Genomic DNA, 25,596 nt, shown 5'->3' with positions numbered 1-25,596 from the left:
CCAGGCCTATAAGTAGGCTATTTATTGTGTAACCTACAAGTGAACGATGACACCATAGGCTACACTGTGGCGGAGCAAGACCCCATCAGTCGGATAGCTAAACAATGTAACCGTGTTCAGAACGTAGGCTAGCCATATGGGCTGCAGACTTGTCTTTGGGCTTGTAATCACCTGACACATCATGCCGCATATATGTCCTGAATAATGAGAGGCTAAGTGCGGATTTGATGCACTTAACTTACTCAAGACTTTCAGAAAACAATTTCAAGATGACGTTGGCCGTTGTGCTTTTACAGTGTGTTAAGTGAATCTCGTGATATTATGTTGCAGCGGCGCTGAAAATCCAGCGGCAGCGCTGCGCCGCTGTTAAATACACTGTAGGGGAAACACTGTGCTGTGATGTCATAAAGGGCAATGTTAAGTCAATGGGGAAATTTTGATAGTTTTTAATTAATAGTTTAAAAAGTATAAAAGTTACAAAGCTGAAAAATACATAGCACTCTTGTCCTAAGTAAGACCTACGTGACAATGTTTGAATGAAGTTTCTACGTTAAACGGTTGAAGCTGCATTAAACGCGTTAGAAGAAGAAGAAGCCTTGGAAGAACAGTATAGTGCATTTTCATGCACTATAATAAAAAGACATAAGACAACATAAAACACACAAGGTAAAATCATTTAAAAATAAAGAATAATTAATAAGCAAAAAAACAAAGGCAAAAGTAATAAAAGACAAGGTAGACAAATCAAGGCAGATTCAGAATTTGTAACTCAGCTGAGAACAGTTTGGTCTTAAGTCTAGATTTAGAAACTGGCTTTATGGCTTTAAGGCTGGGACCTTTTTGATGTCATCCGAAAGTTGGTTCCAGAGCTGAGCCGCATAGCAGCTAAAAGTCAAAGTCTGCTTTATTGTCAATTTCTTCACATGTCAAGAGATACAAAGAGATCGAAATTACGTTTCCCACTATCCCACGGTAGAGACAAGACATATTTTACCAATTAAGTCCACAGACAAACATAACATTCAAGTAAACAATATAAAAAGTAAATAAGAAGGCACATACAATGAAGAAATAAGAGCAGCAACATTTGGGTTGAGATTGTGCAATTGTGCATACAGTAGACAGTCAATATAATAGTGCAAAAGTCAGGCCAATAAATAAATGGCTGAGGTATTTCTGTTTGACCTAAGTATGCAAGTGGCATAGTGGTGCAAGTTATGTAAGAGCAGAAGAAGTGTGTTCAGAAGTGTTTTCAGGACAACAGGACAACAACAACAAGTTGCAAAGTGTGCAAATGTACAAGTGGAGTAGTGCAAGGCAGCCATTGTGGGTCCAAAGTCCAGGATGTTATGTAGCTGAGGGGGAGGGGGGGAGAGAGTTCAGCATCCCAACAGCCTGGTGTATGAAGCTGTTGGTGAGTCTGGTGGTGCGTGGGAGCGCAGGCTTCTGTACCTCTTCCCAGAGGGCAGTAGATCAAACAAATTGTGAGCGGGGTGACTTGCATCACTCACAATTGTGGTCGCCTTCTTGGGTGAGGTGGGAGGTGTAAATGTCCTTCAGGGAGGGGAGTGAAGCACCAATAATCCTTCCAGCTGTGTTCACTATGCGCTGCAGGGCTTTCCTGTTGTATTTAGTGCAGCTTCCGCCCCACACAGCGATACAGCTGGAGAGGATGCTCTCAATGGTGCCTCGGTAGAATGTGGTCATGATGGCTGGTGGAGCACTTGCTCACCTGAGTTTCCGCAGGAAGTACAGGCGGCGCTGAGCTTTCTTCGCCAGTGATGCAGTGTTGGTGGTCCAGGAGAGGTCTTCACTGATGTGCACCCCACCTCAAAGCATCTTCACCATGTTTAGTTCTAACAGTAGGTTTTACTAACAGGTTTTTAACCTGGGACCTGAGACGCCGAGAAGGTGTGTACTGCTGAAGCTTGTCTGATAAGTTTATAAAGGTATAGATTTATAAACAAGCACAGAAGTCAATTCTGTGACTTACTGGAAGCCAGTGCAGGGACTTAAGAAGTGGAGTAATGTGGTCAGTTCTAAGTTTTTGTTAGAATCCTAGCTGCTGCATTTTATATCACCTGAAGCTGTTTAATAGTATTTGTAGGAAGGCCTGTGAACAGTCCATTGCAGTAATCAACCCTGCTGGAGATAAATGCATGAATGAGTTTGCCAATATTTTTGAGGTGGTAAAAAGCTGATTTAGTTATCGCTTTCATGTGGCTGTTGAAATTTAGATCACTGTCAATTAATACACCAAGATTTTTAACAGTATCCTTTGCCTTCAACACTTTTGTGTCAAGGAGAGTGGCAACCTTAAGTCTTTCCTCCTTTTTACCAAATATAATTACTTCAGTTTTTTCTTTGTTCAGCTGAAGAACATTTTGAGACATCCAGGTGCTGATTTGTTTTATACAATGATACATAGATTCAAGAGGACCATAGTCGTTTGGTGACAGAGACAGCTATGACAGCATGACTATGGCAACGTCACTCACTCACTCAAATCAGATATTTTATCTAGGCTACTGGCAGTTATCAACTCACTCAAACCAGATATTTTATTTAGGCTACTGGCTGTTATCAACGATTATCTGTGGCTGCTACTAATTGACCCTTTGATGCACACTTTCTTGTCCTTAAACTGCTACTTCCTAGTAGGCTTCTGCCTGGTGCTCCTGCTGTAGTCATGGAGATAAGAAACAGCAACACAGGTCTGAATGGCTGGTGGCAGAAAAAAGGTGTTAGTGCTTCCATTAAAACTGCTTTGTTTGTATATAGTTTCAGAATTATGTGGATTTACCAGCATTTTTTTGGAGTTCTGTAGCCAACCTAAAATTTGGCCTTTTTTTCAGACCCTGGAGTGAATGGAAATGGAATAAGTGGACCAAAGAAATTATTAGTTAGTGAGTGTGTGTGTGGTGTGTGTATGTATGTGTGTGTGTGTGGTGTGTGTATGTGTGTGTGTGTGGTGTGTGTATGTATGTGTGTGTGTGTGGTGTGTGTATGTATGTGTGTGTGTGTGTGGTGTGTGTATGTATGAGTGTGTGTGTGGTGTGTGTATGTATGTGTGTGTGTGTGTGTATGTATGTGTGTGTGTGGTGTGTGTATGTATGTGTGTGTGTGTGGTGTGTGTATGTATGTGTGTGTGTGTGTTGTGGCACAGTCTGCTGCTGCTGATGGCATGTTTTCTTGGCTCCACTCTGATTGGTTCATCTGTTATTTGGACTTTCTTGTCAGGTTGTCTCAGCTGCTAGGCCACACCTCCATCCTCAGACCAGCCTATGAGTTTGTGTCTGGTGATGCTGAATGGCAGGGCTTTCCCTCTGTGATGGCTGCTCTTAAAGATGTGGACGTGATCGCAGCCTCCTGTCCCTTATCCATGAGCTGTAAGTCATTCTGACCTGTGTGTGTGTGTGTGTGTGTTCTAAAGTTATTTTTACCTGTGTATGTGTGTGTTCTCATGTGTTGGAGACTGATAGTGTGAGATTGAAAAAGTCCATAAGGCCAAAACAATTTTTGATCACAAGTTTTGAACTTTTGGTTTCGAACAGACGTGAATGTTAAAATCAATGGAACAAGTCCAGACTAAACTTCCTGACCTCAAATTTTGTGGGTGGGGCTAAGTTCGGGCTGGCTTCCCTGGCTAATATATGTGTTGTGGAATATAGTAACCATCCTAGGTTACTATATTCCTAGGTATATTGAAAAACCACCTGTGTTATCTGAAACCTCCCTCTGTGGGAATCATTAGTGAGAAGTTTGTTTAAGGTATCTGATGGTGCTGACCCCAGGAGGGATACTAACACAAACATGGCCCGTAGTCAAAGCAGCCCCGCTATGGGCTAACAATCCCTCCTGCCAGCTGTCCTTCCAAGCCGTCATATGGTCTTTCCCTTGTTTCCAGCTACCCTATTCACTGGGTTTTCCCATGCTGCCTTACGCGCACGATTTTATTCACGCTGCTAGGCAGCCTGAATTCCATGGAGCAAATGTTCGCCTCAGTTAGCGGACCAATCACAGAACGGAGGGAGGGCAGCAAGACGATGACGACACACACCGAAGCCGTTATGAGCTACGTACAGACGCATTTGATAGACATTCGTAGCGCCCAATAAATGGTTCTGGGCATTCGTAAACCACGTTTCAAATACGAGAAAATGAATGTCTAGTTCCCAGACCCCATCACAATGAGATGAGGTCTGACGTTAGCCAGGCTACCTATTCACATCAGTCACTAGACACTCTAGGTGGGTAATTTCAAATACACAGGGTTTACCCTGACAAATCTGTTGAATTGGGGTGCAGTGGCAACAACATGCCACATTTAATTCACAACACTGCAACAGTGACACAGTCCTATTAACAAGTTTTTATGTATTTATTTTATTTACACTAGATGTAAGCTAATACAACCGTGAAGTCAGCGTCCCTGTTTGAAGGCTTTAATGATTTGGTCAGGTTTGGTCAGAGCTAGCTCTCTGTTTTGTTTGAAAGTCAACAGAAGTGACATTTTTGAATTTCCTCTGGGGATCAACAAAGTATCTATCTATCTATCTATCTATCTATCTATCTATCATTACCCAGCATCGCTTAGAGCACCTTTAAAAGACAGCAGTTTTTACTGTTTTGAACAGAGCCAGTGTCTTTCTGGATCAACTCAGCAACTCCGCTTTGCTCAAGGACACGACAATCGTGAATCGAACCCAAGACTTTTGTGACTACTGCATGCTTGTCAAGATTCTTAGCTACTACGCTACCTCAGAATAATAAGGTTCTATCTGCGTTCAGGTCAGTTTTGAAATATTGAAGTTTTAGCATTGCTAATAGCAAAACTGACAAATGGAGCACATTTCTTTATAGCACCAGAGTTACACACGCCATACATGTATTCTACATCTGAGATATCAAAATTCTACATGAATTGTAAATTAGAGATTTTGAAACAGGTCAATTGTAGATAGAACCTTATAGCTCTAAAAACAAACAGCCGCCTTGGAATGATAAGGTTCTATCTTCAAAAACAGAAAACTTATTACTTATACATACTGTTTGAATGTTCAATTTATATAATAAAAAGTGTATTTTTATTGGTTAATATGTTAAATCGCCATGCATTTACTGCTATAACAACATTTTTCCAGCGCGTCATTTTTCCTTTAATCTTTCTATCTTATTCAGGATAACAGTAAGTTGAATGTAAATGAATAATTAAAAAAAATACATGGTCTGATTTTAAAATTAGTCTTTATTGATAATTTATCAAATAATTTTAACAATTTATATGTAAAACACCAATCAATATATCACCATATCAATCACCATATCAATACTGCCAGAAGGATACAAGCACTCATTCAGATGTTTTTCTTATGAACACTTATTCATCAACACTTCACAAGGAACTCATTCCAAAATCATTTCATGCAATAAAAAATATCACTTACAACTCATACATCACATACTAACATCACATATTCACTTATTCAGTAATACTTCAAAAGGAACTCATTTGAAAATAATTTCATGCTATAAAAATATCACTTCATATATTCACATACTAACATCACATTCACTTATTCTTCATCACCATTTGAAAATCATTTGATCATAGCACGGTAGTACTCTCTGTCTGTTTGGGGCATAAATCTAAACATTGATTCTATATCTTTAATTTTTGCCTCTGGAATGTGGCCCTGTTTGGGAAGCCTCCTTGGCTTTGGTAGCGTACAAGTAGGTGCCAAGTTTCTAGTTTTACTCACTCCCCTAAGGTCAACCGTTACCTCTGAAGCATGTGCAGCATGTGATATTTTATAGTTAAGTTTATATGGGCACTGATCAAATCCGAGCTGACACACTTCTCAAAATGGCACCTGTTTGTACTTGAACGTTTTGGAACATGAGTGAAAGTCAAAGAAATCTGATTCTCTCATCTGTATAACTCTGTATGGGTTGTTCCTGTTTACTTTGAGTAACACACGCAAGAATGACACAGGAGAGTAAAATTCAGATAAAGCCATTGCCTTCTCAATTTGACTGTGCATGTTATCTACCTCTTGTAGACCAGAATGACCTGGGGTAGAGTACTTCATTGTGATCTGGTGAATATTAGTATTCCGTGTCAAGTACTCTGCCATGGCAAACGCCATTATTGAGTTTCTGTTTTGGGGCATACAGCTGTCACTCCATGTAATTATCCTTGTGACATCTGGGTGGTCAAGAATAATTTGGTCTAAAATTTTAACAAATGCACTTGCAATGTTTTTGGCCCCCCTGCCTGACATCCCCTCTGTCCATATCGCACAATAGCCTTTCTTTGATAGAGAGCTATGAGCTGTAAGATTGTACAAGTTCAGTTTTCGTTTGTAGAGAACTGATCTCTGCACGTGGACAAGTTATAACATTCTGAATGTCAAAACACACTAGTAATGTGTTTTTAGCATCCGTATCTGCCTGTCGCTCTTGGCACATTGTAGTTTTGTCTGCAATGTGTTTCTTCTGTGTGCTCTCAGCATCTTGGCTAAGAAGATTCTGGTCAAGCGTTGTCTGATAAGATTCACACCGATCACACATATCTGATTTAGGAATGTGGAAACTGAGGTTGAACTCGGAGTTGAAAATGAATCTATAGAAAGACTTCTTTACAGGTGTACTAACCTCTTCCAGACATTTACGTTTGTAAAGATCATACATTCGAGACACATTGAGTGTGGATTCCAGATACTGCCTCTCGGTCCTAGCCCTGCAGCAATGGGATTCAACAACAGGGAAAGACCTGATGTGATCCCGGACCTGCTCTTTTAGTTGGAGATCTATCCCACGTTTTGCATGTTTCCCTCTAGAATCAGGTTTTGGCATGCCAGTTGTTTTTTTGTTTTTTTAAGTGTGTATTGTAAACTGGCTTCTGACTAATTGCCAGTGTGCCCAGGTAAAATGATTTGCACACTCTAATCCTCTCTCTCAACATTCAGGTAGTATTTAAATGAGAATGTGCGTTTTCTTTGTGATTCGCAGCATGTTTGCCTTTCCTTCATCGCACATTCTGTTGTCATTGCAATGTAATCATGTTTCCTGTCTTGTGTCAATTTGTAGTAGTCCAAGAAACATTGCTCCCTTTCAGTAGGGGTTACCTTCTGTGTACATTTAAATTTACAAGAGAGGGCACAGTTTTTCTGTGACCTTACTTCTTTGGCTGGAACCATTTTATTGCTTGCATTAGTGTATTCTTAGCCTCTTGCAAATATTTGCTTTCCATGTAAATGGTTTTGATGCTCTTTTTCTGGTCTTTTTCTTTGGTTCTGAGTTGGTAATTGTGTCCCCCGGCTCCTCTCCTGCCATGCCCGACTCCTCTGCAGCAACCAACTCCCCCTCCTCCACAGTCCTAACCAGAATGCCTGTAGCCCCCAACTCCTCCTCCACAGTCCCAACCTTCTTCTTCTTTTACAGTAACATACAGGTTGTCTGCAGACCCCAACTCCATCTCCACTGCTCCTACCTCCTCTGCTACCATCCCAGAAATGTCCTCCGCAGTCTCCAGCTCTTCAGATGTAGTACCATGGGTTGCAAATTTTGCCCTCACTGCATCTTTAGCTGGCCCAGCATCTGGCTCAATGTCACCAGCCTGTGGGAAAATTACAGATATCATAGCATTGCTGTAATTATAACACACACACACTCACACGCACACACAGAGACAAGGTTCAGGGCTCCAGAGTGCGACCAATTTGGTCGCATATGCGACCTAATTTTTCAAAAGTGCGACTAATCGGAGAAAAATCGGAGGTCGCACCGGTGCGACCAGCTATTCGAGAGAGGAAAAAGTGTCCGCATTGAAACTCTACCTTTGGTTCAATAACAGACACATATTTGGCCAATATCATGGTTTAAACAAATCACAGATAGTGAAGGGCGGGACCTCCCCTCTGATTGGCCGTGGCTCAGTGCCTGTGTGTAAATTTGAAAATGTGTGTGCTGCAGAGAGAGAGAGAGAGAGAGAGGTCAGAGACCCGTCAGATAAACAGAGTGGATGTAGTTGCATTACAGTGTGGTCATATAGGCCGAGATAAATGTAGGCCTACCCTCTCCCCACTGCCTTCCGGCGGCTGGCAGCAGCAAACCGATCAGACGAGCCCGAGATGATGATCAAGTTTATCGTTGCCTACGATATGCCTAGTGAAACTTCCCTTCACCAAGTTCAGTCCGAAATAATTATTCACCAGAAAAATAGTTTGAACGTAAACCCGACGTACAGGAATGCCACTTGCGCCAAATTTATAGGAGTCATTGCAGATGAAAAGACGTCTTAAAGTTTCGAACAATGCATGCAAGGCCTTCGCGAACGACAGATACAGATATCGCCGAAAAGGAGTGCATCATTGACCGCAGTTACATGCAGGGAGTAACCCGGTTTTCAACAGCAATATTCGTTTTGCGCGCAAGTTGTGTAAACTCATTCTGATGGCATCAATCAATTTAATCCGGTATTTGGCGCAAACCGAATATCGCTGCTACATTTAAAGCCTGAATATTCCCTGCATGTATAACTGTGGTCATTATGTACGGTGAATTGAATGGATATATTTAGATCGAGCATGGCAAGTCATTGCAATAGCCTATTAGCCTGGCGGGCCATCCTATATCATTGAAATGTATAGTCTGGAATCGAACCATTCACCTCGCTTAATCCAAGGGGCGGGCAGAGAATTGTCTTTCAAACTGCCTAGGCATGCAATAGGCCAGCGCTACGACCATATCCGTATCCGGTCGGCAAAACGGCAAATACATCCTTCTTCGAAAGTAATGACTTAAGTGCATTGTGTTGCTCAACTTTCAAAGAAAAGCACAAATCCAACTCCTCCAAAGTTGACGCCAACGCCTATTCAAACAACCGCTCTTCGTTCGCCATAGCCACCTTTCTTGTTGTTCACAGTCGCAGGACTGTCGTTATCCTGTTAAACCCGCCTTAAGACTCTCTAACAAAATAGAGCGCTGTGATTGGATGAAGTCGACGGCGTCAGCCAATAGAAATCCCTATGGTTTGATACTAGACGTACAGGCTGAGCAAATTAATTTGCCGCCGCTAGGGTGCGTCTAGATTTCTAAGCTAATAGCCTATAATAATAGGCCTACCATTTCGTTACTGCATTAACCATAGTGATGTTCTTATTGAAAATTTAAAAATACTAAAATTAAAAAGTAAATTGCATTGTGGGACTGTCAAATGATTATTGCAATCATCATTGCAAAATCACATAAAAATCCCCCAGGCTACTTGGAACATCTCTTTAAATTGTGCTCAAATACATTTCTATGGAAGATGCTAGCATGGCGAGCTGGTTTAGCCAAGGCCTAAAGATCATGAAGGATAGTATGAAAGACATTGAGCCATGAGATGTGCAGTTTGAAGCCCTTAAAAGATGTGCACTGTTAATTTACTCACTGTTATTTTTATTTAATTCATCTTGAGATGTTTTAAGTTTAAATTTCAGCTCAGTGAAGCACTTAAAGCACCAACACTTCATTAAGTTACTTTTCTTGTAGAATTGTAAATAATAAGTCATAGGACAACCTATATAGGACAGTAATTAAGGGAAAAAAGTGAACCTGCTGCGGTGTTAAATGCGATGTGGTTGAAAATTTGGGTGCACCTAACTTTTGTGCTGGTGCACCTAAGAAAAAAAGTTAGTCTGGAGCCCTGAGGTCACCTTTTTACAAGATGCAGTCCCTCCTGCAGGTGATCTTTCTTTTTTTACAAGATGCAGTCCCTCCTGCAGGTGATCTTTCTTTTTTTACAAGATGCAGTCCCTCCTGCAGGTGATCTTTCTTTTTTTACAAGATGCAGTCCCTCCTGCAGGTGATCTTTCTTTTTTTACAAGATGCAGTCCCTCCTGCAGGTGATCTTTCTTTTTTTACAAGATGCAGTCCCTCCTGCAGGTGATCTTTCTTTTTTTTCTCCCCGTCTGGCATTTTCCTCCACATACACATTACAACACCATTAGAGCAACAAATACAGTCACATAGAAACAATGCCTTGCCAAACATCAGTTCAAAGTATATATTTTTTTTATCATATGCTAGCTAGCTAACGTTAGCTATCGTTAGCTAACATGACCTAATTCTAAAAGTTGACCTCAGCGAATGGAAATCCAGTCATATCCAATAATGTCCTTGCCAAACAACATTTCCAACTTGATTAATAAGTATGTATCACTATCATATTCTAAGGCTAGTTACTGCTAGCTAATGGATGGCTAAATTGCATGTTTACATGCTACTACATTAACAGCCTGGTAGGCTATTATAGATATCCTATTTGTTAGCTAGTGATTATCTCCTCAGCTAATACTGCACAGGAATGACAATTTTCTCAACTAGAATTAAAACAAAAATATTTTTAAAGAAGAGAACTCACCTGTTATTTATTAGAACATCCAGGAAATCATGAACCCTTAAATTGCGATTAAATTTTGCTTTAGTTTTCCGAGACATTTTTCCAGTTTTCCAGCTTCTAAACAGCCTAGGTTCTAGCCTACTGGAGGGAAAAAGACAACCTGACACCATAAAAAGACAGTATTTGATTGGTCCTTCTACGAATATTCCAAAAGATAATTGGGCCACAGATAGAACCTTTTAACACCAAGTCTGAGTGTAACTTTGTAGATAGAACCTTTTTGTTTTCAGAATAAAACACCCATTTGTTTTTTATTATTTTAAAAACACCTTAAATAATGTTCACAAGGTATACCAGAGTAGGAATATGTAAATAACTCAATTTTGACAAAAATGTCAGATAGAACCTTATTATTCTAAGGTAGCCACTATGCTATCACTACCTTAGCCACTATGCTATCACTACATTAGCCACTATGCTATCACTACCACAATAGCCACTATGCTATCACCAGGGTTGGGTCAGATTACTTTGAAATGTAATCCATTACTGACTACAAATTACATGGCAATTTTTGTAATCAGTAACATAATCAGTTGGATTACCAAAAATATGTAACATAATCTGATTACTTTAGGATTACTTTTAGATTACTTCAATAAATATGTTCCTTAATTAAAAGACACCACCACTGAATTGATGAAAGAATTCTCATTCTATTTTCTCATTTCTATTTTCTTTTATTATTTCATTACATCTAAGAAATCTCTTTGCTCTGAGTAAAACATTCCTGTGTGAATTAACTGATCTTTTCCTCCAAAAATCTTAATGTAACCCCTTGTTTTAATGTTACCATTTACTTTGAGGTCACCAGGTCCCATTGTCTGAAAAACACCCAAAACTAATACATTTCTATAGCTATTCTCCACTTTGGGGGTGGTGTTTTGGTGGTTCACCCCATCCCAAAATTGATCATCATGGATCACTATTCTCCAAACATGCACAACTCAGCTTAACCTTTATAAGGGCACACCTGGACAATGAATTTAGCTTTCGCTGGATTTTTTTGACCCAGGGACATTCCCTGAGATTGAATGACACCATGTCCATTTCAATTGTGGGGGTGAGAAAATTATTCCTTTGGGATGTTTTTCAACCAGGGGGACCTGGTGACTTTCTCAAAGTAAACAGTAACACTAAAACAAGAGGCTACATTAAGATTAGGAGGAAAAGATCAGGCAGTGCCGAGAGACCTGCCCCAATAGTAAATAAGTTTGTACTCCCAATCCGTGAATTAGTGAAGCACACAGAGCACACAGTGAGATGAAGCACACAATGAGCACACAGTGAGGTGAAGCACACACTAACCCGGAGCAGTGAGCTGTCTGCTACAGCGGCGCTCGGGGATCAGTGAGGGGTTAGGTGCCTTACTCAAGGGCACTTCAGCCGTGGATGTGGGCATGGGAGAGCCCACATTTTTTTTACTGGTCGGGGATCGAACCCGGCAAGCCCGAAGCTTGTCAAATTAAAAGATAAAGATAAAAAAAGTTGCATTATATATGTATATGTATGTATGTATACATACTTTTTTGATCCCGTGAGGGAAATTTGGTCTCTGCATTTAACCCAATCGGTGAATTAGTGAAACACAAACAGCACACAGTGAACACACAGTGAGGTGAAGCACACACTAATCCCGGCGCAGTGAGCTGCCTGCCACAATGGCGGCGCTCGCAGAGCAGTGAGTCAGTTATAGAAGTCAGATGTGTACAGGGTGAACAGGACTGGAGAGACCACAGTTCCCTGTGGTGCTCCGGTGCTGCAGATCACAGTGTCAGAGAGACAGTTCTTCAGTCTGACGAACTGTGGTCGCTCGGTCAGGTAATCTGTAATCCAGGTTACCAGGTGAGCGTCCACACCCATCTGCAAGAGCTTGTCTCCCAATCTGAGGGGCTGGATGGTGTTAACCCTCTAGGCGCCACAGTCGACTTTAGTCGACAAGATGCGGTACTGAATAAAACGGCCGATTTAGTCAAATAGGGTGTCATATTTCGTTCGACCTCCACTCCACTAGATGGCTGACATGTCATACGTCATCCCTGAGTCGAAAAAAAAGTCATGGTTTAAACAAAACTTTTCGCTACAGCTGCAGTGAATCAGTGCGTGCAATACCGAGCTAGTGTGCGTGTGAGCTACTTTATCAGGCGATATTGTTAACGCCAGCAGTATTTGCATTAGATTATCGTCTAATGGCATCAAAAAAGTGTACCTGAAATGAAGTGTTGGGTCTTCTATTCGCGGACCCTGATTCTGAAGGGGAATATCTGCCTTCAGAAAATGACGGTGATTCGTTTAGTGAGGCTTCAGATGCGTCCCTGCCTTGCAATGATGCAGCTGGACAAAGTGAGAGTTTACTCCATAGTCTAGCTTACACCAAGCACAAAAACGTTGAATCGTTTGCCCAATGTCACTGGTGGGAATAATGTTTCACGGGTTCGGAGTGTTCATCGGGAAGTTCGCAGGGTGTTAGTGGTGTGGCGAACGAGGCTGGAGGTAGCATAATGTCCATGTAGCGTTAGTTTCTGTCTTCTGACCAGCGTGCTTCTCCTCGTCAATATTGACAGTAACGTGGTGGAGCCTTTGTCTAATGCCACTGGGTATGTTAGACGAGGTTGAAGTGCTCATAGGATAGTTAGGGGGGAACGTAGTGGCAGTGTGGGGAGTCGCAATGAGAATGACAGTAGGCCTAGTCCGAGCTGCGCAAATTCTCTCCACTCGGCGCGCGCGAGGCTGCTGCTCGCATGGTGGAGGTGGTGACACGCTCTCTCCCTCTCTCTCTCCCACACACACACATTAGGTCATGCATAGTCTATCACAAGATGATGGGAATGCCGGCCCTGTATGGATAGGGATAGGGAGTCATTATCTCTACAGCAAAAGGCCTGCTACATAAAAAAAAAAATGTCAGCCATTTATTAGTAATGATTTACACTGTTGATTTGCTATCTATTTCCCTGATCATTTAGGACATACACTATGTGTTCCTTTTTGTGTGTTCATGTCCTTGTGATGTGTGTGTCTTTGTCAGCTAAGAAAAAAAAAAAAAAAAACATCAACAAAAACAACAACAACAAAAAAAAAATACTAACATCGTCTCTTGTCTTGTCTCGTCATCTCACTCCTGATCTGTGCCTTGCCGTGGCAAATGAGCTTTGAACTAAACAGGTATTGTCTACTTGTGTTTGTGTGTCATCTGAATAATATATATGTGCCCCATACATGGAATCAGAGTGCCTACTGTATGTAGTAAATGGAAAATCTCTACAGCAAAAGGCCAGTCTACCGCTACATGCATTTGGTTTGTTTCTGCCATTTATTAGTAATGATTTACACAGTTTGTTCACTACTTACTATTTACCTGAGCATTCAGTATTGTGCAATATAGCATACAGAAGGTGAGGGACATTTTGGGGGGGAAGAAGTGGTGCATTTTATCATTCAAACATGCGACTTTTCATGAAAATTCTATAATCCAAGATGGCCGCCACCATATGACGTCATAATATGCAAATTAGATATAACCATTTAATCTCTACATAAACTTTGGGTCATCCTTAATATTTCTCAAAGTTACAGAAAGTCTCTATCTCTTATCACTTTTAAGATATAGCCTTTTGAAATGAAGATGTCAAAATTGATCGTTTCGGAAAAAAACCTCTGGCGCCTAAAGGGTTAAAAGCACTTGAGAAATCCAATAACATGATTCTCACAGCACTTTTCCCCTTGTCTAGGTGGGAATGTGTCCTGTGTAGAAGATAAGTGATGGCATCGTCCCGCCCACTTTCTCCTGGTATGCAAACTGTGCTTGGGTCTAGTGCATGGCATTACCTGGGGTCTGAGCATACCTAAGACCAATCGCTCCATTGTCTTCATCACATGTGATGTAAGAGCGACAGGTCTGTAGTCATTAAGCTCACTAGGTTGTGGCTTCTTAGGGACAGGGGTAAGACATGATGTCTTCCACAGTGTTGGAACTTGTCCAAGGCGTTGGCTCAAATTGAAGATGTGCTTCAGTGGCTCCCCCAGTTCAGCAGCACAGGCCTTGAGTAGCCTTGGACACAGTCTGTCAGGCCCCGCTGCTTTATTGCTGCGCAATTTCTTTAGTTGGACTGTCACTTGATCTGTTGTAATGGTGAGGGTTAGGGGAGGGGAGGGGGAGGGGTGCATCTGGGATCTGTGTGTCTGATGGCTGTTGACTGAGGTCGTTGTCACCTCATTGTTCGTGGATGCCGCCATGTGGGGAGGGGTGCAAAATCCAGTGATGGTGGGGGCAATGATAGCCTGTGATGATGGAGGTGAGTGTTGCGCTGGTATTGAGGGGGTGTGGGGGTGGGGGCTGGGGGATGGTGGACAGACCACCGCCATTGGAGCTGGAGCAGGGCAGTATAAAACCTGTTGTAGAAGTGGTTCAACTGGTTCGCCCTGTCCAGGTCCCCCTCCAGAGCTGCTGTTCTTCTTCAGGCCAGTGATAACCTTCATGCAGTCCCATGACTCCTTCAAGTTGTTTTCCTGCAGCTTCTGTTCCACCTTCTTTCTGTAATCCTCCTTAACTTCCTTCAGCTTGAATTTGAGTTCCCCTTGCACGCGCCTCAGCTCTGCCATGTCCCCCTCTCTGAACGCCATCTTTTTCCTGTTAAGAAGGGTCTTGACTAGGGCTTTGACTCTGAACTTCGTTATTCGAATATAATTCGATTATTTTAAAAATTAAAGATATTCGAACGAATTTTAGGGATCTCTTATTATTTGAACCTGTAGCCTATGGAAATATTTTTTTGTTAATGTATTTGGTTGTAAACGTTGTTTTCAATTCAGATTCCAAGGTTTTTTTCACGCCTGGTGAAGTAAAATCGCGAGCTCATTAGCAAGGCTATTATTGGTCATCTGGGCTCTTGTAGGTGACGTTAGCATCTGGTTCGTGCTTAGTGAGCTCCCACAGACATAATAGACCCTTTATTACTTTATTTTAAACTTAACCTTCCTCTGATTTTAATCACCTCAGTTATCAATCAAAGCAAACAGGGAAAAGAAATGTCAACACAATCATGAAAAACACTCAAATAAATAAATGTGCAGATAAGTCTAAATGAAAAGCAGCACTGGTTGAAGCCTGGACATATTGTAAACAAAGTAGCCTAACGTTAGCTTAATTTTCTATTTTATCATAGTCTACTGGTTAGACTGTTCAGTTTCCCCACGTGTGTTTAAGTTTCAAATGAATACTTTTTCTCCTTGGGACAGGCCCGTTTGAGTCTTGGAAAATACTTTTAGAACTTAGCAGTCAATTTGAATGCAACAGTTTTGAACAAATTCGTGCAGTGTGCTAATGATGCTAACCGGATTTAATAGCAATTTAGCCAGTCATCTTGCACGATTAATGTTTGGATTACATGTGCATGCTGAGGAGGGATGCACCTGTTGAGAGGGAGAGAAAGAGAGAGAGAGAGTGCACGGGGCAGGGCAAGGATAGTCTGTGTTGAGGTAGGCCTACTTCTATCGCCTACTCTGGTAGAGTTTGACATACTACAATGCAATATATATAGTCTATTTATTTATGGACAACGTAAGGCAGGAGGTGTGTGTTGCTTTTAATTATGAATGTTCTATTGAATTATTTTTATTGATATCGATTACATGTCTATTGCGATACATATCGCTATCGTTTTATCGCCCAGCCCTGTGCTCAATAATAACAATTTTAACACACGCATAAATACTCAGCCTTTAGTGCACGTAGTCTATTGACATTGACTGATACACTGCCCTCTGGTGGACAGAACATATAGAACTTAAGTTTGATACCAATATCGGTCTTACTGAAGACATTTAATGGTTAAAATATTATTAACACATATTCGAATATATTCGAATTTTAATATTAATAAACAAACAAACTTCGAATATGATTTTTGGGCAAAAGTCAAAGCCCTAGTCTTGACATTGCTGGTTATCCAAGGCTTGTTGTTGGGAAAGCAGCGTACAGTTCTGGTGGGAACAACAATGTCCATGCAGAAGTTCAGGTAGTCAGTTGTGCACTGTGTGACCTCCTCTAAGTCCTCTCCATTCTGTAACACACTCCAGTCAGTACACTCGAAGCAGTCTCTCAGAGCCTCATCCACTTTGGGTGTCCACTTCCTGAAGTGACAGTAGAGGACAATCTCTCACTGCTGTCAGTGTCAGCATCACTGCTAACAGTACGTCTTTTAACTTTGTTAAATGCCTGAAAAATATTAATCTGCTGTTGTTTTTTTTCATGATGATTTAGGCTATTCTATGAATGAATAGAACGTTGTTTTTAAGCGCCAGAATTGACCCATCCAAAGCCACGCCTGAAAACTGCCACAGGCCAATCGTTATCATGTTATAATGCTACGTTTTCATAAATTTATAGTCTATGGTTTGCACACCATATTCCGGTTTTATTCGGAATAATGCCAATATTCATATTGCACGAGTCAATAAATATAGGCTAGTTGTCACACAAGTTTGTTTTATTGTTGTAGGCTAATATTGAATGATTTCACAAATAAAGCCGTGGAAAAATTGTACGCACAGTGCGTACAGGATTACGCCTAGCGGCGCCACTGCTGCTTACCACCCTCACTGCACCCCTTCTAATACGCCTACCGTCAGAACAGGAGCACAGAGGATGCCATCTCTACGGCACTTCACTCTGCCCTGTCCCACCTCATGTCAGATACAGCATGACCATCAGCCTGCCAAGCTTGATGTTGTTGTTGTAAGATGGTCATGCTGGTTTGCTAGAATGACCAACATAAGCTGGCATGGCCAGTTAAACCAGCAATGTAGACCAGCAACACCAACTAAAATGACCAGCTTGAGGTGGTACGACAAGCAAAACCAGTTGAATCACCATCGTAAACTGGGTAAACCAGCTGAAGTTATGATTTTTCAAGAGATTTGCTGATCTAGCTGGTCAACCATCATAGGGTGGTCAAACAAGCTGGTCAACCAGTCAAACGGATTGATTATACCTAGAGATGCACCGATAGATCGGCTGGTGACCGGAATTGGCCGATTTTCACGTGATCGGCCATGACCGGCAACCGGCCGGTCAGTCTGAGACATGCCGATTTTATGCCGGTCAAATACACTTGCCTGCTGCAATTGTAACACCCTGAGTTTGCAAAGTTTAAAGAAGTTAGCAACCAGGCCAACACTCAGGGCTGGACGTACGCATAGACAGTGAAAGAAATGGACGAACAGACTCCGTCGTTTTCAATGGGAGGGCACTGAGTCAAATTGAACGATTTTTCATTGGTCCCCCCAGTACTGCGCAGACTCGCACTTAACTTTGTGACGTAAGCCATCGAACTAAATCATATGATAGATAGGCTACACAGAAATTCTTCTCACACTTCCTTTGCCTTCAAAGTCATCAAAGTTAAACATTTATTTAAGTATTATTATTAATATCATCCTTACAAGTGATATCAAGTCGTGTTAATGTTGAAACTACCACACATGATCATCTTCAAAAACAGTCATGGTTAAACAAACAAAAAAGTTATAGCCTGGCACTGCTATTTTCATCACTCTCAATGGAAGAGGTCCCAGATGGATGTGAGTGAAGCTAGGTGGAGCTAAGCGGAACGAAATTCATCTGGTAAGGGTCAGGTTATAGCACTGCTACCTAGCACTAGAAGCTGGAAGCAGCCACTAGAAGGAGGCTGCGGTCCTTCAATGTGTGCAGCAAGCTCCTTAGGATGTTCTACCAGTCTGTTGTGGCCAGCGCCCTCTTCTTTGTGCTTCCTCCCCAGCATACCACTGCAAAGAAGAAGGATGCTGGGCAACTTGACAGGCTGGTAAGGAAGGCTCTGTAGTGGGAGCTGAACTGGAGTGCATCACTTCAAAATCTGACAAAAGGACCCTAAACAAACTGATCAACATCTTGGGACAATGAATGTCATCCACTCTACAGCACTAGCAAAAAGCAAAAGAGCTTGATCAGCTGGAGACTTCGCTCACTGCCATGCACAACTGAAAGGCTGAGGAAGTCATTTGTTCCTAGGGCCATTGAACTGTTCAATGCCTCACTGAAGGGAAGAGGAGAGGTAGACTTCTCTGCTTAGTCTGTCTGCCTCTCCACCCTCTCCATGTTTGAGTACTGACTGCTAGGGCAGTCACTTTACGTTCGAAAATCGATTGCACAATCGATTGGACCAAACAAACAACACGAGTTTCGAAAACTAAAATAGGGAATCGATTTTAACCGAATATGTACACTATTAATTTTAAACGAATTAAACAAACAAAAAGGATAGATGTAACAAAATTCACAAACAAAAATATAAGAATATAAAAGAATTCCGAAGTGCAGTAAGCATTGCGAAAGCTAAAAAGAAAATTCCCACCAATTTTACGCAGCGGAAACAGCTGTTTCAATCAGCTGCTGTGCAGCTCGTGTTTTGCCAAAAAATGGAGGACAACGCTATCAACCTGTGCGACATGTAGAGAGACGAGTGATAGGCCCTAATAACTTGAGGAGTTCAATGTGGAAGTACTTTGGATTTTTGGTATATCAAACTATGGAGAAGAACAAAGCGGTAGGCTATGCAAACTGTGCAATTAAATTGAGTTCTACGTAGGTGAATTTTGTTTGACATTTCTAATCGTAAACACAGACACAGCTACGTGAAAACCTGCAGTCATGTTTGTCACTGATGTAATGGCAGTCCACTCGGCTTATTGTTTTTCGAGAATGTTGCACTCCTGTTTGTCATTGTGCACGAAACTTCACACCAATAAATCATCAGAAATATTGCTGGCTTGCGTCTACAAGCGCCCTCTTTACATTCGTTTTAATGCCTGTTAGTTGTTTGTGGATTGGCATATATTTGGCGTTGAAAATGGAAACGTCTTTAGACATAAAAAATCGACTTATGTCTCAAAAATCGAACAGGATTTTTTCACAAAAGTGACAGCCCTACTGACTGCCCACTATTGCTTTACTACTTTTTACTACTGTTTTACTACTGTTTTACTAATGTACACAGCCTAATGTTTCCACTACTGTTTTACTGCTACATTGTTTTTCATGCTATATTAGCACACATGATCAATGGCTGCGGTCAGGCTTCTGCTACAATGTATGTACTGAATGAATGAATGGCTATAACCCTATTACCTCAACCTGTTCTTGCACTGAAATAGTTTTTTATTTTACCTTGTCTACATTATACTTTACTCTCCTATTTGTCCATATCATTTATGCTGGTCTCTAGACCTTACTCTTGCACAGTTGGACTACTTTTTGCGCCTTCACCATGACACTCACTCTCTTGAGCACCTTGCCATGCACACATAACTAAAGGACTATGGTTGGACTACTTTTGCACCTTCACCATGACACTCACTCCCTTTAGCACCTTACCAGTCACGGCCCTGTCACTACAAGCATCTTATGCTTGATCACCCTCAAGCACATTGGACTTTCTTAATTTAATTTATATAGTGTATTTAGTATTTAGTTTTGTTAGTTTTCTTATCTTTCTTATCTTCTACTGTCTTTATTGTACAGTGGAGTTTAGTTATATGTTTATACTTATACTTATGTTTACCATTTCTGTTGTGTGTGATGTCTGTATGCTACTGAGACCCTTGAATTTCCCCATGGGGATCAATAAAGTATCTATCTATCTATCTATAATCTATCTAAGCTCGGTCCGTTCCCAATCCAGAGGGTCATCAGCCAAACCGCAGTCCGGCTCCAGTTGCCAACTTCCATGAGGGTGCACCCTACTTTCCATGTTTCGAAAGTCAAGCCGACGCATGAAAGCCCGCTGGTCCCCGTGGCGCTTCCTCCTCCTCCTCCTCGCCTCGTTGACGGTGGGCTGGTGTACACCGTTCGACGCCTGCTTCGGTCCAGACGGCGAGGTAGGGGCCTTCAGTATCTCGTCGACTGGGAGGGCTATGGACCTGAGGAGAGAACCTGGGTGCCAGCCAGTCGGATTGTGGACCGGACACTTGTCGCCGACTTCCACCGTCTGCATCCTGATCAACCTGCAATCCGTAGGGGCCGCCCCAGAGGGGTCCCTAACCGTCCTGCCCGCCCGGCTTCCTGTCCTGTGCCTGACCCTGACCCTGTCTCGGTACCCGTCCCGTCTTCTGTCCACGACCCTCCAGCTCCCTCCGAGGATGAGGATGTTCACTCGGACCGCTCGGAGGAATTCTAGCCCTCCACCGGCTCCCCTCCGCCCTCCCGACGTGGTGTCACTCTTGGGGACTTCTGGGGCCGTCCCTTGGGGGGGGGTTCTGTCATGAGCTCTCTCTCTGCCTGGTAACACACGCTGACTGAAGTCTGATGACCTCCACCTGTTCCTGCTCTGCTCTGCTCTGCCTCACCCTCGTTACCTACCAGCTGCACTGCATTCACCACTCATCATGCCCTGTATATAAAACCTTGCTTTTCAGTCCACACTTGTCAGATCGTCTGCAACCAGCACCAGTTACCTGCCTGTTTTGGAAAACGCCGCTGACTCTTTGCCTGTGATCCCGGACCGGGCTCGACTACTTCTGTGTTCTCCAGCCCGGTAATCTTGACCTGCCTTCCGTCCCTCTTCTCACGAATACCGCCTAGTCCTTGACTGTACTGCTGCTTCGTTTCAATTGCTGTTGTGTGTGTGTTTCCCCAGGACTTCCCGGATCATCCAGCTCCTGCCATCGCTGTTGGCTACTGGGGAACACACACACGCAGACTCTGGAACTCCGTACCCCCGGAACCCTGAAACCCCGTAACCCCCAACCCTTAAATAAACTTTTGAACGTGACGCTTTTGTGGTCCTCGTCCTGTTTGGTGTCTGACAATCTATCTATAATCTATCTAAGCTAATCTTCTTAACACTTTTCTGACCTACAGTCAATCCATCGAAAACCTCAAATGATTATCGTTAGTGCCTTTTTTTCATTTACTTGCCTCTTTCCAATGCTTTACCTTCACATACAATGGTATTGTAGGCTACATAGCTTTGGCTACAGAGCTTCTTATCCAAACAATACGGTTATCTCCCTACGGTGCGTTAGCTTCCCTACAACCGGACTCGCTAACTATACTTCTTACGGGAACCTTCTATTGTTTATGTAGATAATACAGAAGCTACAATGTCGGCACAGGATATATGCTATATGAAGTTATGGCATTTCAAAAAAATCCTAAAATGAATGGGCTTCTATGGGGTTAGCAGAGAAGTGGTCCCTCCAGCCTCCATTGATTCTTCTACTTTCGGGAATTCGCCTGTCCCCTTGGACGTACACAGAAAGCGCTAATAGGCTATTGAGTTTTTCTATGCAGCGAACGCTGTGCTTTGCCATATTGCGTGGAATTTACTAAGCTGTCACTTCATAGGCTACGTAAACATCGCTCATCACCGCCCATCCCTGCCGCTAATTGCGTGCCCACAGCTGAACCACAAGCGCAGCTGAACGGAGATTAACCGATTGCGACATTAAAAAGAATCAAAGTTTAGCGATCATAGGCTACATGATAATAAGATGTCAACAAGCAGCGACATACTGTAGTATAGCCCTAGTAGTTCTACTCCACTTTAAAAAAAAATACTAGAACTATTTACTGCACGTAGACTAGGGCTATGCCTAGCAGATTGAGAAGTGATGTCGTGAAAATGAACAAACGATAGCCTATTAAAAAGGCAAACAAAAGTTAAAGTTGCCTACAATGTAGCCTACAATGAAGAAAACTGATGCTCTGAATACTAAATCAGCTGTCTCTGAAAGTTTCTATAAAGTTTCACTTTTCACCGCAAAACAGACGTGCGCTGTTTTCATATGGTGGAGCACCTAATCGCTATTAACACTTCTCCTCCCCTGTGTTTGCGTGATGGCCTACTCCCACTTTTCCCTCTCCCTCCCATACATTCATCAATGCATATGAAAATATATATATAGTTACATGGTAGCATGTTCAAATGTATCATGAAAATTGTTCTTATATCTTTAGTTGGATATTGGATGTGAGAATAAAAAAATGTATGTTCCATAACAGTGCATTTATATTAGTAGTCTGTGAAATGAATGTCCCACACTGTAGTTGGCATTATAGCATATGGCATTATAATTACATTGGCATTATAGTTTGAAGTATAGTAGTATAGAAAATAACTATTTGTGTGTGCTGTAAAATGGTCAGAAGAAATTAAATCGGAATCGGTTAAAATCGGTATCGGCAGGTGAAACTCTATGAAAAATTGGAACCGGCCCAAAAATTGCAATCGGTGCATCTCTAATTACACCCAGTCACCTTGTCAAATGGATTGATTAGACCTAGTCACCTTGTCAAATGGATTGATTATACCTAGTCACCTTGTCAAATCAAGTTTGCAGATGACACTACGGTGATTGGGCTCATCAGCTATAATGATGAGACGGCCTACAGGGAGGAGGTCCAGCACCTAACATCGTGGTGCACTGATATCAACCTGATTTTGTCAACACAAAGAAGACAAAGAAGAGGGTAGTGAAAACTGCCCAACGCATCACCGGTTCCTCACTCCCCTCCATCGAGGCCATCCAGGGCAAGCGATGCTTGCGTAATAATAAAGCTTTATTTGTATAGCACCTTTCATACACAGAATGCAGCTCAAAGTGCTTTACATTTGAAACATGTAACACAATAATAGTCAGTCAGTCATTATCAATCACTTTTCTTTGCTGTTTATGTTATACTCAGCAACATATCAAAAATATAGAAAATGACGTCAAGGCGCGCAGCATCATCAAAGACTGTTCTCACCCCAACCACAGACTGTTCACCCCACTCCCCTCAGGGAGGCATTACAGGTTTCTCTGCACCAGAACCAGCAGGTTCAGAGGAAGCTTCTTTCCTGCGGCTGTCACCCTACTAAACTCTAGCTCTGCATCCCGGTGACATCCAACAAACTTAGCCCCCATCACCCCCCGCCCTGCCCCTGCCTGATGCCTCCTTGCCTGTGCCTGTTGAGGTGTCCACGACCAGATAGATAGATACTTTATTGATCTCCATGACAGCCTTGACAGGGACATTAAGGAGGCAGACATCCCTCAGCCCCCCCACCACAACTGCAATACCCTATCCCATTCATAGTGTCTATTTTTTTACAAATGTACATACTGTAATTACACTCATACAGTGCATATTCTACTGCACATACACTAATTCTTAATACTATTATAATGTTACTATTTCTGCACTACAATGGTACTGTTACCACACTGCACATAGCTGTACATATCTGTTTAAATGGTTCATACTAAATATCCATATTTATTCAGTTCTTCTGTAATATATTATTTTAATACACCGCATATATCTATATTGTTCTTACTACTACTATATTGGTACTACCACTACATTGCACATATCTGTACATGTTGTTCATACATTGTTCATTTTACATAGCCATATTTATTCTGCTCTTAAAAGTTTACTGCTAATACACTGCACATACTTATATTTAATTTATCCTACTCTAAACCACCTTCTGAAAACAACTGTATAGTACTGTCTGCACTGCACTATATCTTTTGTCCTGTCCATGCACCACCTGCTTTGTATATCACATTGCACTTTTCTGCGTTTTTGCACTGGTTAGACACAAACTGCATTTCGTTGTCTCTGTACTTGTACTCTGCACAATGACAATAAAGTTTAATCTAATCTAATCTAATCAAATGTAATGATGATACCCAGTCACTTTGTCAAAAGGATTGATTATACCCAGTCCCCTTGTCAAATGGATCGATTATATCCAGTCACCTTGTCAAAAGGATTGATTATACCCAGTCACCTTGTCAAATGTATTGATGATACCCAGTCACCTTGTCAAATTGATCGATTATACCCAGTCACCTTGTCAAATTGATCGATTATACCTAGTCACCTTGTCAAATTGATCGATTATACCTAGTCACCTTGTCAAATTGATCGATTATACCCAGTCACTTTGTCAAATGGATTGATTATACCCAGTCACCTTGTCAAATTGATCGATTATACCTAGTCACCTTGTCAAATTGATCGATTATACCCAGTCACCTTGTCAAATGGATCGATTATACCCAGTCACCTTGTCAAATGTATTGATGATACCCAGTCACCTTGTCAAAAGGAGTCACCTAATGCCCCCTGGAGCATGTCCAGGTGAGATGTTGCATGTTTCAATCTCAAGTGAGATGTTGCATGTTTCAATCTCAGGTGAGATGTTGTATGTTTATTTTCCCAGGTGGGCTGTTGAATGTTTATTTTCCCAGCTGGGCTGTTGAATGTTTCTCTCAAGTGGGCTGTTGAATGTTTCTCTCAGGTGGGATGCGTCTTGGTACTGGATGGCTGCCAGCAGTACTGTACTCCCTGCTGAACATGTGCAATTCTGTGATGCCATCAGAGGGGGCGCTAGATCTCCTCAACCAGGTACTAGGGCTCCAGTCTGATTCCGACCTGTCAATTCAGCCCTTCATCAGCCAATCATATGCCTCTACTCAGTCCCCTCCAAGGTGAGTCATTTATACAATTAGGTGATGTATTTCATCCAAAGCGACTCATCAATTGCAGGAGACAGGGGGTCTGTTTGAAATGGAAGACAGCTACCTGCTGCCTCACTGCCTAAATAGAGAGCTGTCTCACTAGACATGACTTTGAATTTAATGCATCTTTAAGAATGAGCGTAGATTCTTTGGTTAACACAACAGTATGATGTTAGCAAAAGCCGGAACGTTAAATTAAGCTAGCTGACGGCTAACGGTAGAAATGAGTTTGACGGGTGGCCAGGGTTTCCGTTGTCTGGTAATTACCGGACATTGGCCGGAAAAAAATAAAATGTCCAACAAAATTAAATCTCTCCGGTCAAATTGTCCGATTGAAATTGGCTAATAACGCAATCTGAATTTGAGAATAAGCCTATGTAGGCTATATTAAAGCAAGAATATGTCCTCTGGCTATGTTTTTAAATGAACAGGCTCTACTCTCTCTAAGAACCACTGCACTAAGTAGCATAATTATAACCATACGATGCACTAAGTAGCATAATTATAACCATACGATGCACTAAGTAGCGTAATTATAACCATATGTGACCAGCCGTATGAAAACCAGCCACATGTCTCCCTAGAGACATTTTGAGTTGAGACAAATTCTGAAA

The 25,596-nt window shown here is 41.9% G+C and overlaps 1 protein-coding gene across 1 annotated transcript in view; it reads left to right on the top strand.

Moving 5' to 3' along the window:
* noxred1 (NADP-dependent oxidoreductase domain containing 1) overlaps positions 1-24,952 on the top strand; it is a gene marked incomplete at its 3' end in the record, with an annotated part of 43,354 nt that extends 18,402 nt beyond the window's left edge. The window contains 2 exon segments of the mRNA XM_048257231.1: positions 3,241-3,389; positions 24,763-24,952. Coding sequence (XP_048113188.1) covers positions 3,241-3,389; positions 24,763-24,952 — 339 coding nt within the window.
* Between the last annotated feature and the right edge of the window lie 644 nt (positions 24,953-25,596).

The sequence above is a fragment of the Alosa alosa genome, chromosome 1, assembly GCF_017589495.1.
Source record: "Alosa alosa isolate M-15738 ecotype Scorff River chromosome 1, AALO_Geno_1.1, whole genome shotgun sequence".
Lineage (NCBI taxonomy): Eukaryota > Metazoa > Chordata > Actinopteri > Clupeiformes > Clupeidae > Alosa > Alosa alosa.
The sequence above is the reverse complement of the archived record's forward strand: the minus strand, read 5'-3'. Positions and strand labels throughout refer to the sequence as shown.